The 14,578-nt window shown below is 40.0% G+C and overlaps 2 protein-coding genes across 12 annotated transcripts in view; one reads left to right on the top strand and one right to left on the bottom strand.

The window, feature by feature from the left end:
• Window positions 1-1,100, top strand: part of noc2l (NOC2-like nucleolar associated transcriptional repressor) — a 103,835-nt gene extending 102,735 nt beyond the window's left edge. The window contains exons 18-19 of the mRNA XM_039755554.1: window positions 45-173; window positions 644-1,100. Of these exons, the coding sequence (XP_039611488.1) occupies window positions 45-173; window positions 644-774 (260 nt within the window). The 3' untranslated portion in view covers window positions 775-1,100. The remainder of the gene's footprint in view (window positions 1-44; window positions 174-643) is intronic.
• Window positions 1,101-2,033: 933 nt separating this feature from the next.
• Window positions 2,034-14,578, bottom strand: part of samd11 (sterile alpha motif domain containing 11) — a 121,065-nt gene continuing 108,520 nt past the window's right edge. For 10 of the 11 annotated variants that reach the window (XM_039755542.1, XM_039755543.1, XM_039755545.1 and 7 more), the window contains exons 10-13: window positions 13,264-13,973; window positions 9,449-9,573; window positions 6,061-6,171; window positions 2,034-3,208 (exon numbers count right to left, since the gene is read on the bottom strand). In XM_039755542.1, coding sequence (XP_039611476.1) covers window positions 2,969-3,208; window positions 6,061-6,171; window positions 9,449-9,573; window positions 13,264-13,973 — 1,186 coding nt within the window. In that variant the 3' untranslated portion in view covers window positions 2,034-2,968. Of the gene's footprint in view, window positions 3,209-6,060; window positions 6,172-9,448; window positions 9,574-13,263; window positions 13,974-14,578 lie in introns of those variants that run through there. The other variant, XM_039755544.1, reaches the window with a different exon arrangement.

Below are 14,578 nucleotides of genomic sequence, written 5' to 3'. Positions count from 1 at the left end.
AAGGTCCGTTTTTTAATTGACTTCTATGGTGCTTGTCATTTAAGGTGAAATGAAGATGGCCAAGAACAGCAACTCTGATGATGACATGCTGGAGGACATGATTAGTGATGATGAGTCTGGAGAGTATGAGGTGGAAGATGCAGAGGAGTTCTCCTTTGGAGATGAGGAGTCAGGTAAGTGAAATAGACGTTTCTCTACTGATACCCTGATACAGTGTGTTGTATCTTCTTATTAATGTGCGATACAAAGCCGAGTTTAATGAATTATTGGTTTATTAACCACAGTCTGTTTCCTGGACCACAGAACATTGTTTTCTTAAATTGAAGCACTAGGTGGCAGCAGTGGAGTGAGCAGCAGGCCAGGCTTTGCCAGACTCCACTGAACGCCCCCCTGTATTTGAAGACCACGCTGCTCTTTGTTTACTGGTAATTTCTTTGGTGCTCAGCTTGTTGGGTCACGATGACTGACCAGTGTGACCCCCAGTATCTCTCTGATGTCTGAGTGCCTTGGTTTAGTTTACAAAATAAATTGTACTGACAGTGATGTGCATACAACAAGTGCAGCTTTCTAGCTCCATGTACTTCTTTATGGTGGTTTGCGAAGCAGGATGACCAATTTCATTTCATGTCTGTTTCTTAAATAGATGAAGATGATGAAAATGTGCAAAAGAAGACTAAGTTTAAGCCAAAGAAGCTCAGCAAGTCTGACCTGACAGAGCTTACCCAAGGAGATGAAGATCAAGTGGAGGATTTGGATTTGTCAGATGAGGATTAATATTTCTTATGCCTAAAGCAAATATGAACTTTAAATGTGACTTGTAAAGTGAGGGCTGTGGGGGGGAGAGCCACCCACTTTTTTTTTTGGCCAGACACTAGCTGGTCTCAGAATTGGTTACATTCATTAATACTGTAACACAGTAAGCAATAATTGACATTAAATGCATCTATTTTTAAAAGAGAAGTGCATGTAAACCACATCATTTTAATCAGGACAGCGCCGATATGTATGCAGATGTCATATTCTGTTATGTACTTGTATATTCTGTTTTTGTATTCTGCAGTACAGTAAATACAATTTTAAAGATTTTGTACAATTCTAAATGTTGCATTGATGATGCGAAGTACCATTTAGATGACAGTGCACACTCAGCTTTCTGTTACATTCAGTAAGCAGGCCATTTGCATGCCTGCCTCGCTGCTCTTACCGGACTGTCCTTGCCCCAGGACACTGCCATGCTCAGTTGGTGCAGATGGCTGCAGGCGTCCTCGCAGCAGCCTCCTCCACTTCAGCTTTTCATGTGTCACGCTGCTTCTGTGTTGCTGCAGCTGTGCACTCATCCCCTGCTGAGGGTGGGCATCTCTTTGATTGAATCGTAATGTGGCTCGTCTCACCAGCCCGCTCAGAGCAGACATGAAATCCCGGTCTGAACATTGATGTAAGGCCAGCAGACCAGTGTCATCGTGAGATTCCCAGCCTTAGGAGTCACTAGAAACAGATGCATTCCTGGGCTACTGGAAATTTGGGATACACCTTTTGGTTGTCATAAATAGCATGAAAGCCAAGGACAGCAGGAGCACCTTTATACTGACTCGAAGATGAAACAGGCTGCTGCATGTACGCCATATAAAGCACAGCTTTAAAAAATGTACGCCACTAAATGCAAATGTGATATGAAATTCAAACATTAGAACACTCCAGACGAGAGCAGGCCATTCAGCCCAACAAAGCTCGCCAGTCCTATCCACTTATTTCTTCCAAGAAAACATCAAGTCGAGGTTTGCATGTCCCTAACCGAACGTTAAAAAAGGTGACTCTACAGGAGTGTGAACTGTCAGTGAAGTTCTCGAGTGTTTTACATAAATGAATCCTTGCTTATCAGTACAGTATAATTCTGGTTTGATCATTGGCTCCCTGTTGTTAAAGTCAACCTTCAAAAAATGTCTTTTCATATGCTGTTCAGGGTTACTGTTTATTATATTTATATATGAAGAAAGTTCACTTAGCAAATATTTTCACTGAAAATGTACCACCAGTGCTAGCCATTCATACTTTATTCCAAAGAATGAACTTATGAAAGTAAAACGTGCAGCTACACAGAGTACCACTTTAAAACCGTAAGAATGTTTTGTACACAATTGTACACAAAGGTTTGTATTATTAACCCACAGTAGTCATTTCAAGGTAATGTCTTGATTTGTCTTCTGTAGCATTTCAAGACTATACCTGGAACCTCTAAAATGAGGCTTTTTATGTCCATTACTTATGATAAAAAAATAAAGTTGCCGAAGCGGGAGGCTGCAAGGATTGGCGTCTAAAGGCAAACCTGTTTGTCTCCAGGTTTAAATGTTAACGTGCCCTCATACTCTGTACTGTCCAGGATTGAGACACCGGCCCCCTTCTCCGATAGCCCGTGCCAGCCTTGTATGCCTGTGAAGATGTAAACTTGGATAATAGCATTCAATCTTTGGTATAAATCCCTGGAATGCATAGTTGCTATACAGTATTTTCTTTTTGGAAGAGGTTGTCTGTAGTTCAGGCTTTGATAAAAAATAAAATCAAGGCTCCCTTTGTTTGTCCTGAATGCTTTGTAGAGTTCCTTCTCAGAAAGAAGATTCCTTTCATTTCTGTTGACTGAATTTCTTTCTTTTTCTTTTTTTGGAAGAGCGGTTTGTGACAAGCCAATTCTCCTTAAATGGCACCCATCTCCATACATTGTGAGGTTTTGCCATATGCCATCCCATCACTGATCTTTGGATTCTTCACCCCTGGTGCCCCCCCAACCAAGAAATGAACAAATACTAATAGTGAAAAATATATTTCATGTTTATGAAAATCATTTAGCGAATTTAGTTGGTCAAAATGATTACTCTGTAAGTAAAAGTTTTATGGATGTGAGGGGGTAGGCTCTTGAGTGCTGCTCCTGGCAAGAGTTGAAAGCATCCTGAACAGATTCCGTTATTTATTTATTTTAAGATGGTGGTTTTGTAGCGTCACCAATCCCCACTGAGGAAGAATTTCCATTTTCCTGCTTTGGTGAAATGCGACTAGCTTGGAGGTTGCTGTATGGAGACGAGACGCTACCCGTTGAGGAGGGTCTGTTCTCTGTAGGAGGTAGATCTCTGTCTGGGGGGCGGAGAGCAGATGGCTGGAACGGGAATGCCAAAGGAAAGCTCGTCATGTACAGCACTCTGCCAAACCGCTTGGCAACCTGTGGATTAAAGAGGGAGGCAGGATTTGAGAAGCACAGTTGAAAGAGAATCTGTGTCTAGTGCACTACACTCCTGTGTTTAGTTACGTGGACTGTACATTTAATCATACTATATGTGTTAGTAACAGGTATTGTACACATATCATTTATGGTATATCCAAAAAAAAAAAACCACAGGACCTCTATATTGATGGCTGTACAACCTAAAACAACTCCAATTAAAATGAAAATAAAGCAGAACATTAAAGACTTGTTGCCTAACCCACTGAATTTAGTTACAGACCACATGGAGCCAACTGAGAATCCCCAATTAATTACGTGTACTATTTCTTCTGTGATTAATACATTTTCTATCTATTTTATATATATATATGATATATGATATATATATATATATATATATATATATGAAAGCTACCACTAATTATATAGCATATTTTCAATCTGCCTGACAGATAGGAGGGATACCATATAACATAGACAGCTAGACAGATGTCACCTCTCCGATCTGTCTGTTATATACTGATGCAGCGCCTTATCTACAGTATCTGTCTACGTCTATTTAGCACATTTTCTAACTAGCTGTCTGTTATATAGTACAGTACCTTATCTGTCTATATGTCTATCTATTATATATAGCACCTTATGTATCTGTGTACTAATCTTTGGGATAAGGTAGGACATACACAGAGACGGGAGAACTTCCAAAATCCACACGTGGCACCCAGGACTCTTGAATTACAATTCACATTTCACTACTTTTTGTCAGTCATTGATTGGATGTAAATGTGCCTTTGTAGACACGTCTGGACTGTCAGGCTGTTGGCCCTTCAGAGTCTGCGTCTTCACATACAATAAAATTGAAGGAGGACTCGCAGCAGGCTGCATGCATGGCTGGCTGCTTTTCAGGCTGTCCAGTGATGATCTGTTAGTATGATCTTTTTCTTGTCTGTGCAGTTGTTTATAACGCCCCAGAACCTTCATATCACAATGTGAACTGGCACCTCTCCACTGGGGTGACACAACAACAGCCGAATGCTTTAAGCCACCAGTGCATTTCATGTAAAGTGACCACCTGTTGTTCAATCCTCAATCATCTCTGGGTTGCTCATATGCTTTATAAGCCAATTTAATAGGACCATTTAGGGCATTTGATGATGGCTCATTTCGCCTTGCCAGGTGCTCTACTTTCACACCTGGGGCACTTTATTCTGCCATTTTCTTTGCTCCAATAGAGAAAGACAGTAAAGACAGGAGTGCTTACTAAATCTCTTGAAGACTTGAGAACTGCAGAGAAGTCAAAGGGAACAAGTCACACTGCCCAACACTGCCTATCAATCCGATTTCCTTTAGCTTTTGCCAGATACTCTCAAGATTCCAAGCTCCCTGAATTACTACTATCAGATACCGTATTTTTGTGAAATCTATCCTTCAGCAGCTTCCTTCTGTTCTTGTTGAAGAACTCATTTTATTCACTGCTGGCAACCACCCTGCTAACATTTCTGTCATGTATTCTCTTAACCTCTGTTTGTTCAGGCTGGAAAGGTTCAGCTTTTCCAGTCTTTCCTTGGACTCCGTGCAGTCAGGCTTCTCTGGACTTTCTCTAGTGCTGCTGTATCTTTTTGCAACATGGAAAACAGCTGCAAACCAGTACTCCACTAGTGCATTACACGGTTTACAAATGAAGCGTTACTTTGGCCTTCTTATTTACTGCTGTAAATGACATTCCGATTGTGAGACATCCTCTCAGCCTTTCCAAGTCTAATTAAAGATAGAATAAAACTGCTAAAGTGAACATTAGGAACCACGTTGTATAAATGTAAAAGAAAGCATGAACTGTGTATTTCAGTGATATGAAAGGAAGGAGCTACGAGGTCCCTGAATTAAAGATAAAATGGGACATCCCTTGACAAAGCACAGACAGCTGATATTTTTATAAAGAAGGTATCATAATCTACCTTAACACTGGGATGGTTTTATATATCAAACATGCATATCAGAAATGGAACATTCTGAAAAAGTAAACCAAAGAAACACCAACACAAATAAATAATGTGCACAAGACCGTAAAACGTGATATTAACTTAAAATGTTAAAACTTTTTTTTAATAAAATGAACAGAATATACTATATATTTCATCCAGAGGTCAGTTGAGACACTGATTTTGAGTCAAAGCCCCTCAGACTTCTATTAGTAGACCCCAGGACTGAAATATTTAAGGAGGTTAGTGGAGGTGTATATAAACCATTGAAGCTCATTTTTTAATGCACACAGAGGAACTTGCTAATATAATCCAGTCATATAAAAAAGTGATTGGACTGATTCAAGTAAGCATATGCCAGTATGTTTAACACCTTAGAAAAAGCTATTAAAGAGAGTATCGGTGTATTCGTAAAAAGATTTGTGCAAGTTTGATCTGGAGCTACAGGAGACATTTGGTGGCGGTTTTGCTGCTAAGTAAGTTACTACATACAAGTCGTCTGATCTGTCGCTGTTTAAACAATGTGCTCAGTGCTGACAAGTTAGAAAGTACAATTGTGTGCGTATTATTAGTGTAAGCAGATTGTGTTTGCCTGTTATGATGACTTATTTGAAGATCAGAGCACAGTGTTGTTCTGACTCTGCAAACAGCTTAGGGAGATCAAATAATAAAAGTGCTGTACGACTTGAGCTTGCAGTGTCTGAATGACGAAATGGCAGATATGAAGCCATTTCAACATAAAAAAAAAATGATTTGTTTCTCCAGTGAAAGAGTGCATTGTTTAATTGTAATGTATATCATTCATTATTAATTTCTTTGCCTTTTCTTTTAATTTCTGAAATGTTATAAAAAGAAGTCTTGATATCATACCTGTGAACGGATTTTGAGGGCAGGTCCAAGTTTAAGCCCCATGTTGTTTAGCAAATGATCTTCTGTTAGTAGAGGTAAGGTCTCCCCGTCAATAGCTTGTTCTCTGAACACCTGAGGTAAAGGACACAGGACTTAGAGAGCTGTCGCTAAACTTGAAAAAACTGCAGCTCCTGGCTGAACTCATTAATTAGACTCCTGCTTTATAAATAAATGGCCCCAACATGTGTTAACATCAAAATTCATAAATGTCCTTTAACTGAACCCTAGTCAACTCTAGTCAAAGTAGGAAATAATGATGTTTAAAAAGTGGAATATTGCAGTATTATTTATGCATTTTTTTAAATAACCTGTATGTATGCTCTTTGTAAACTAGTAGTAATTGCAGCTTCCATTCTGTAAGCCAATGAAACACACGGACATCATGATGGTACATATGGGAACAGAGTTATGTATAGAATACTAATGATGTACTTCTGAACTGAAGTGATCATTTTAAACTTCAAACTAAATAACTGTGCGGGTGCAAATGAAACATATGAACTGATAAAAGGTCAAGGCAGGCAAGACAGAGATGGCAATGTTTCACATTTGTTAAGGGACACTGGGATGTAATCAGTGTAATTACAGAATACAGAAGGTGGCAGTAGAAAATGTAAAGCAAATTAAAAGATGATACTGTGGTTTAATACGCAAGTAATTGATCTTCTTTTCTTTAGAACAATATGTAACAATGAATTTTCTATGACTGATAATATAATAGCAATTCATTTTTTGATTTTTGATATCAGTCATGTACTGCTGATAATTATTCTGCAAATAATTTTGTACACAAAACATAAGCTATAAAAAGGACACGTGTGACTAAATCCATGACGCACTATTCTGATACCAGCATACTGTAGGTGAGCAGTAAGATCACCTTTTCTGACTATTAAATGTGATATATAATTGCAAGTTTCTCTAATTTTTTAGCTGACTTTTCAGTGAGGTTATATTTTTATGCACCACAGGGCCATGAGGCTGATACACAAGTGAAAATCACATCTTGCCAGGCTACCTGCAAATCCGTGTTGGACCGACTCAAGAATGTTGACCTTATTTATCAACACCTGCTTTCATATCTAAGCTCCAGTACTGAATTGACAAATACACGTGGTGCTGCACTCAACACAAGAAGTGGTGCCCTCCTGGAGCGCCTGTGCATCTACGTGAGGAATTCCCCAGTGAAGTCCCCAGCATGGCGAACAAAGGAAGGGGTTGGGGGAGTCCCTGTGAAGTCTACTTCAAGTCAAAGCAAGGGGGGCCTGGCTAAGTAACATTTACTTAAGGTACCAATGACCGAGAGATGCTAATACCGTACCACTGTAAAAATGTGGTGGTACTTTAGCACTGGTATACCACACTACCCTACTGAAAACAGATAGGCATGTACTGAACCCAAAGTGAATTAGCCATTTGCTGGACAATTACTCCCCTATTGTTCAGTCTACATACAGTTACTGTACGCTTCACCATTTAGCTTGTGTTGGTAGAAATGTACAAAATCATTAGCCGAGTAAAGTTTACCATTACAGTACATACAGTGGTGCTAGAAAGCATGTGAACCCTTTAGAAATGTTACAGTTTCTGCATAAATATGACAAGTGATGTAAAAACCTACTGCTCAGTTATTAATTGAGGAAATGTTCCTGTGTTACATATCTGTGTGTGACAATTATGTGAATGTTTGCTTTCAGAGACTGCATGTGTGACCGTCATGTGCAGCAGTAACTTCAACAGAAAGTTTCTGGTAACTTGATTGTCGGCATGAAGGAATTTTAGCTGCTTCCTCCTTGCAGAACTGCTTCAACTCAGGAATGTTGGTTGGCTTCCTTGCAAGAACTGCTTGCTTTGAGCCCTTTCATAACGTTTCTATAGGATTAAGGTGAGGACTTTGACTTGGCCAATTCTGCTTTAACCATTCTTTGGTAAAACAACTTGTGTGTTTAGGGCCAGTGTATTGCTGCATGGCCCACTTCAGCTCATGAATGGATACCCTGACACTTACTGTACAATAAGCCGGTACCATAGATAATTTTTGTTTCCATCAATGATGACAAGATATCCTGGTTCAAACCATGACACTGCCAGCCCGATATTTCACACATGGGATAAGGTAGGTTCTTGTGCTGGTTTGTTTTGTCAAGTTTAACACTTCTCATTTAAAGCTGACAGTTTTATTTTTCCACTATCCTTCTGGCGTTCTGACATGGTGTTCATCAAGCTTTAGACAAGAGGCCGTGTTCTTCTTGGAGAGTAGTGGTTTTCTACTTGTAACCCTGCCGTACACCCCATTTCTCTTCAGTGTTCTTCTGATGTTGGACTCCTGAGCAATAGCATTAGCCAATGTAAGAGAGGCCTTTAGATCCCTAGACGTTACACTGGGGTGCTTTGTGACCTCTTAGAGTAATACACACCTTGCTGTTGGAAAGGTCTTTATTAGTCAGCCACTCCTGGGAAAGGTAACAACGGTGTTGAACTTCCTCCAGTTGTACATATTTTATTTAACATTGGACTGGTGGAGTCCAAACTCTTTAGACATGTTATTTTTTTTACATTTTGTAGCCAGATGATCATTAAACCTTTTTACCTCCAGTGGTACCCAGAAATCTCCACAGATTGAGGGATGACGCACTTCCACAAACCTGTGTGGTGAGCACTGCACTTTGATAGAGAAGGTCCAGACATACTGTATGTTCTTTAAACAGAGCAGAGCCTTCCACGCTCACACCTGATTCTCATCCCATACTTTTTCACACACACAAATATATGTAATGATAAATCATTTAAAGTAATGAGTAAATGAACAATTAGAACGTTGTTGTGTCATTTATTTAATTGGATTCTCTTTGTCTAGTTTTAGGACCCACATAAAAACCTGATCACATTTTAGGTCATATTTATGAAGAAGTTGAGAAAATTCTAAAGGGTTCACAAAATTTCTAGCACCACTGTGTACCCAAACTAGCAGTAAACAAGACTTTTTTTTTTTTTTTTTTTAATTATTGCGCAATTTCACGTAAGTAGGCTTGTGTTGGGGTTTGCTGAAACTTTGTCCATGCCATGCCGACTCTACAGTATATAAATTGCAGTTAAATCCAGTGCTGTCTTTCAGCTTTCCTGAACAGTAAGATTTTCAGTAAATGTGTAATACAGCATATGCAGTTCTGTAATACTCGCTCCACATTTGAATCGTATTCAACGCAGTGTAAACGCACCGGTTTATGACGCTGTGATCTATTCCACTTTCACTGCAAAATGCAATTCCTGCTCCCAGAACGGCAGCAGCAGCAGCAGCAGCAGATAAAGAAAGTCACATTTTTCTGTTTCTATCACTTTTCCTGCTCACCTGAGTGTACTCTGCACAGCCAGATAAATTGCTGACAAAGTTACAGACGTCATCCACTGTCCATTTGCTGATGTCTTCGACAGCTGAGCCTTCTTCTCCATCCAGAAAGAGACCTCCCATAGTGCCTGATTGTGAAGAGCAAGAGCACACATAAATCATTAGTATACAAGAGGTAGCCTGACTGCACAGGCCAAATGTGAGCTGACTATTCACATTAATGACACCCTTTATTACAGAGTTCAGAAGGGGTCAACTCTAGGCCTCTTCCTATGGGAGGTCCCAAGCTGGAACTCTATTTCATATATTTAATTCACTTCAGCTGTTAGCACAAAGACAGCCCTTCTTTATGATTCTATCCATTATTTTGATTATGCTGCTCTGTAGATTTCAGGACAGAAAATTGTATCCTTGAACATTTTTGTAATTCATCTAGACATTCTTCTTAATTTCTCAAATTTAATTCCAAGTGGTTCTAATTTCCAAACACTGTCAAGCAGTTCTTGTGTCTGCTTTGAATATCACCGTGAAACTCCATTTAGGTTTGTCTCACTTTCTCCACCACCCTGACTTAGCCCAATGTGAATGCACAATAAGCACCTTTTCTTGTAATGTGTTAACAAACAACCTCTAACTGACATTTTCTGCCCAAACAGAGAACATACTTTTCTTTTAAGCAGATATCTTGTTTCAGCATGCAGAATATTTCAGTACAAGTCAGGATTAGTCTTGTAGCTCAGTATTCTTCATCTCCAAGTGGGTCTTTTAATCGGAAACTTTAAGATGTGTGGTCAGCCTCGAGGGCAGCACGGTGGGACAGTGATGGTGCTGCTACTTCTCACGAAGGAGACTGAGGTTCACGTTCCAAGTGCACCCTACATGGAGTTTCCATGTTCTCCTTGTGTCCATGTGGGTTTCCTCCAGCTTCCTCCCACTGTCCAAAGACCTGCAGGTTCGGTTCTTTGCTGTGTGTGAGTGTGCTGATCCTAAGATGGACTGGCACCCTGTCTAGGTGTTGTTCCTAACTATGCTGGCTGGGATAGGCAGAAGTTTCCTTGCACCCCTGCACTGGATAATTGGGTTAAGAAAATAGATTTTACGGATGGACAGACGGATGGATGCTTAGTCTCAATTAGTGGGATTCTTAAGTGTCTGGCAGGTGAAAAAGAAGACTGGCGGCTGTCATGGAGTTATTCTTTAAATACAGCAATGACAGGTTAATATTGCTTTCTGTTGAACAGAAAATTCTGTTTCTATAGTTTTGTCTCTTTCTTAATAGATGCAAACTCCAAGATGTCAACTTTTTTTTTTTTTTATAAAGTTATTTAATTCTGTATATCTATATTTGTATACAGTACAAGGAGGTATCTAGGGCTAGTTTCCAAATACCCCAAAAGCCACATTCTTCCAAAGACATAATGTCATTTATTTAAACATTCTCTCAAATACACAGTAGAGAAAAGTGTCCATGCACAAGCCCTGTTAGTTGAGTAGTACAGGAGAGCGAGTGAAACGATCCATAAATCTGCAACTAGTACAAATGAACTTTCAACATATGGCTACAGTATTGATGAGGAAGGACAGACACACCTGCCCTAAGGAATTCGCTCACTGCTGAGACATTTTTCCCCAGAATCTTCACTAAGTTACTGTCACTACCAATCAGTTAAATGTCTACACCCAGTCCCCCTGCTCCACAGAAAGCACTCAAAACAGTCAATTCCAGACAAGTCCTGAGATGGCATGCCGCTATGATCCTTCAGACTTATGTAGTTGTCATAAAAACTCTTTTAATTTCAATTTCTGTAAATATATATAAATGATTTCATTTGCAATTTTATGTTTCTCCTGTTGAAAATGGCATCCAGGCACGTCCCTTATATAAAAGGCTTCAGTGCTAAGGACTTGAAACAGATATTACAAAAATTCACTATAAGAGTTCAAGTGAATTGCATAATTACATTTTGTGCTTTTTTTTTTTCAAACTATCTAAAATATCTAATATGTACTATTTTTTCTAATTTCCATACACCTGAAATTGTAAAAGACTTTTATCTGGTAAAGTAGAGCTACAGTGCGCTCCCATGAGTATTTGGACAGTGACACAGTTGTTCTTTTTACCCAAGCATACTGGAGTTGAAATGAAAGTGCGGACTTTCAGCATTAAATCAAAGGTCTTTACATAAGGAAGCTGGTGAATGGTAGATGAACTGTAACACTTGTTATGTGCAAAACCAAACTGGACAAAGGCTCGTCTCTGGCCAGGTGTGTGTCACTGCAGGGTCACGTCAGGCACCATTAACCTGATAAATGGCCTGCTGGTGTTTTTGGAGTCTGTTGCTCTTACTAGAATGTTCTCACTCAACATGAGGACCAAACAAGTGTCAATGCCAGTAATGCAGGTCCTCGTAAGTCTGAAAACTCAGAAAAAAAAAGTCAGCAAAAACTTTAGGTTTGCCAAAACCAACTGCTTGGTACATTATTAAAAAGAAAGAAGGTACTAGGGAGCTCAGGGAGTAGACCACGGACGACTACTGCAGTGGATGATAAAAGGGTACTTTCAGTACTTTTCGGCTGTCGGCTGGATCACTAACACTCTCTAGGATGAAGGTGTAGCTTTCAGAAGCATAAAATGAAGGTTCACCACAAGACGCACAATACCAGTAAGCCTAAAAACAGAAAGGCTAAGAAGTTAATCAAAAAAAAAACCTGCACAGTCCTGAAACATCTTATGGACAGATGTGACCAAGACTCGCCCGTACCGGAGCGATGTAAAGAGAAAGGCATGGCTCCTTATCCTAAGAATACCACCGTCTCTGTAAAACATGGTGGAGAGTGTGTTGATGCTTGGGTGTGTGTGGCTGCCACTGCAATCTGTTTTTATTGTTGAGGTAACTGCTGATAAAAGTAATGCGAAGAATTATAAGGTGTGTAGGGCCATCTAATCTTCTTATATTCAACAGCATATATAACAGTGCATTGGACGGTGCTTTATTAGACCAAAGCACAAAAGTCCAGACTAGAGGCAACAAGCCAGTGGAATGTGTGAGAATTGAAGATACAGTAGCTGTGGTACGGGCCTGACAGAACATAACCGCCTAGTGATGTCTAATTCAGGCGGTCATTAACTGCAAAGGACATGGAACTAAAGATTAAAGAAGACAGTTAAAGAGAACATTAAGCTAACCAGTTATCTTTGGTTTCTTTATATAGGGAAGACTAAATATAAGACATGCTGCAATTCCTATGCCATTCACTTGTTTTTTTAAGTAAGTACCCTCAATTTATTGCCTATAGTAAAAGCTCATATTCCATTTGTTTAATTTCAGTACCAGTATGCCTGGGAAAACAGCCCCACTAATACGAACTGTGTTCGCGTTAGCGTCTAAATACTACACTGTACATCTCTGCAAAGATATGGGATCACCTTGGAAAAAAACGTTAGCTCCACATTTATGAAAGCCATATTAATTTCAAGTACTGTAGTAGCATTATATTACAATCGTAAATATGCAACGTCCTAAACCAACATGTTATGGAACATATAGACTGATTGCTATTTTGTAAACTTATTTAAACAAGGTTGATGCCAACTGCAGAAGATGAGCCCACTTTTACAACACACTCATAAATACACCCACACTCTAAATAAGAGATGCCAGTCGGCCTAATATTCAGATCTTTGGGAGGAGGCTGTAGTGCCTCCAGAAAAACACCACACAGTGACAAGAAGAAATTGTTAACTGCCTAGTGACTGGGCTGCGTAAATCTATGAAATCTAAACTTGTGAGAAGAAAAATTCTTTAAACTTTTCTTACCACTATGAAAGTAAGGGCTTGCACCATACGGAAATCCAAAAGGTAATGGATGTGGTGGAGGAACAGACCCCATTGGCAAGTATTTTGCTTCACTCTTATTGGTTCCTGGAACAAAGGGGTGAGTGGGAGATTCCACTCCTATGGAGCTGCAGGGAGCACTCTGACCAATGCTCACTTCGTTTAGATCTTTGGCACCCTCGCAAGGCTTCACTGGCTCTTTACACTCTTTGAGATCAGCAGCCAAAGAGCCACTATGTGGCTTGGAAAAATTTTCCAGTTTGTCTTCATTAACATCTGTTTCACTTTCGGAGTCCTTCATTTCCTCATCATTGCAGTCCGTGATGCTGTCCCTGACACGGCTGTCACCAATTTGTTCTTTAGCCTCTGGGGGACCCAGCAGTTCATTCCTGTGCTCCCTGCCTTTCCTGGAGCCCTTTCTGGAAGAGGACTCCTTGGGGGGTGTACTACCAGAAGCCCCCTGGTGATTGAGGGAAACTAATGGAGTGTTGTTATGGCGTAACACTAGCATGGCATTGCGCCGAGTCATCTCCTCTCGAATCGGATGGCCTTCAGGAATGTCGTGAATGTTTCTCAAGGCTGGGTGATCTGGAGGCAAACCTGGATGCAGTGTGAGAGGATCTGCCAGTAAACGCTGCCGATGAAGGTTCTCCATCTCCTTTTGTCGCAGTAGTTCTGCAGACATCTCCAGCCTAAATGACAGGATCAAACATAAAAGGAAGGTATGATTAAAAAGCAAAAAAGTGGCTTAGTCTCTGTTTGGAAGAGAAAACGTTATATCTGACCTTGTAAACAAAACGATCTAAATAAAGAGCCCTCCTTTTGAAAAAAAACTTTATAGCACAGCAGAGTGTATCACTTGAGGTTCAATGATTGCATCATTTAATTGTGGTTTTCACATTATAAAAATACCAAGATTAAATAAAATCTTTTTAAGTGGAGGAGACGGGATAGTTATGTTGCCACATAGCATCATCAGTGGGGTGCAAATCCTGGTCTTGTCACTGTAGGTGTTTTTGCAAGTTCATCCTGTCCATTGTCTGCAGGTGCTCTGCTTCTTTCAAAGCGTCGGAGAGATGCATGCCATGTCAGTTCTCCTGCCAAATGTAAACTGTCTGGTATGATCAAGTGTGGGTATGTGCCATGCACCAGGCCATGGGGTGAGGTTACCATGCACCAGACTGGCTTCTAACCTGCACCAAATGTGATCAGGATAGGTTTAAAAAACCTCCAAAACCATCTAACTGGATCTGACATGTTGGACAACTGACAGGTGGATTTGTTTAATGAATATTAG

This window comes from Polypterus senegalus, chromosome 6 (assembly GCF_016835505.1).
Source record: "Polypterus senegalus isolate Bchr_013 chromosome 6, ASM1683550v1, whole genome shotgun sequence".
NCBI lineage: Eukaryota > Metazoa > Chordata > Cladistia > Polypteriformes > Polypteridae > Polypterus > Polypterus senegalus.
The sequence above is the reverse complement of the archived record's forward strand: the minus strand, read 5'-3'. Positions and strand labels throughout refer to the sequence as shown.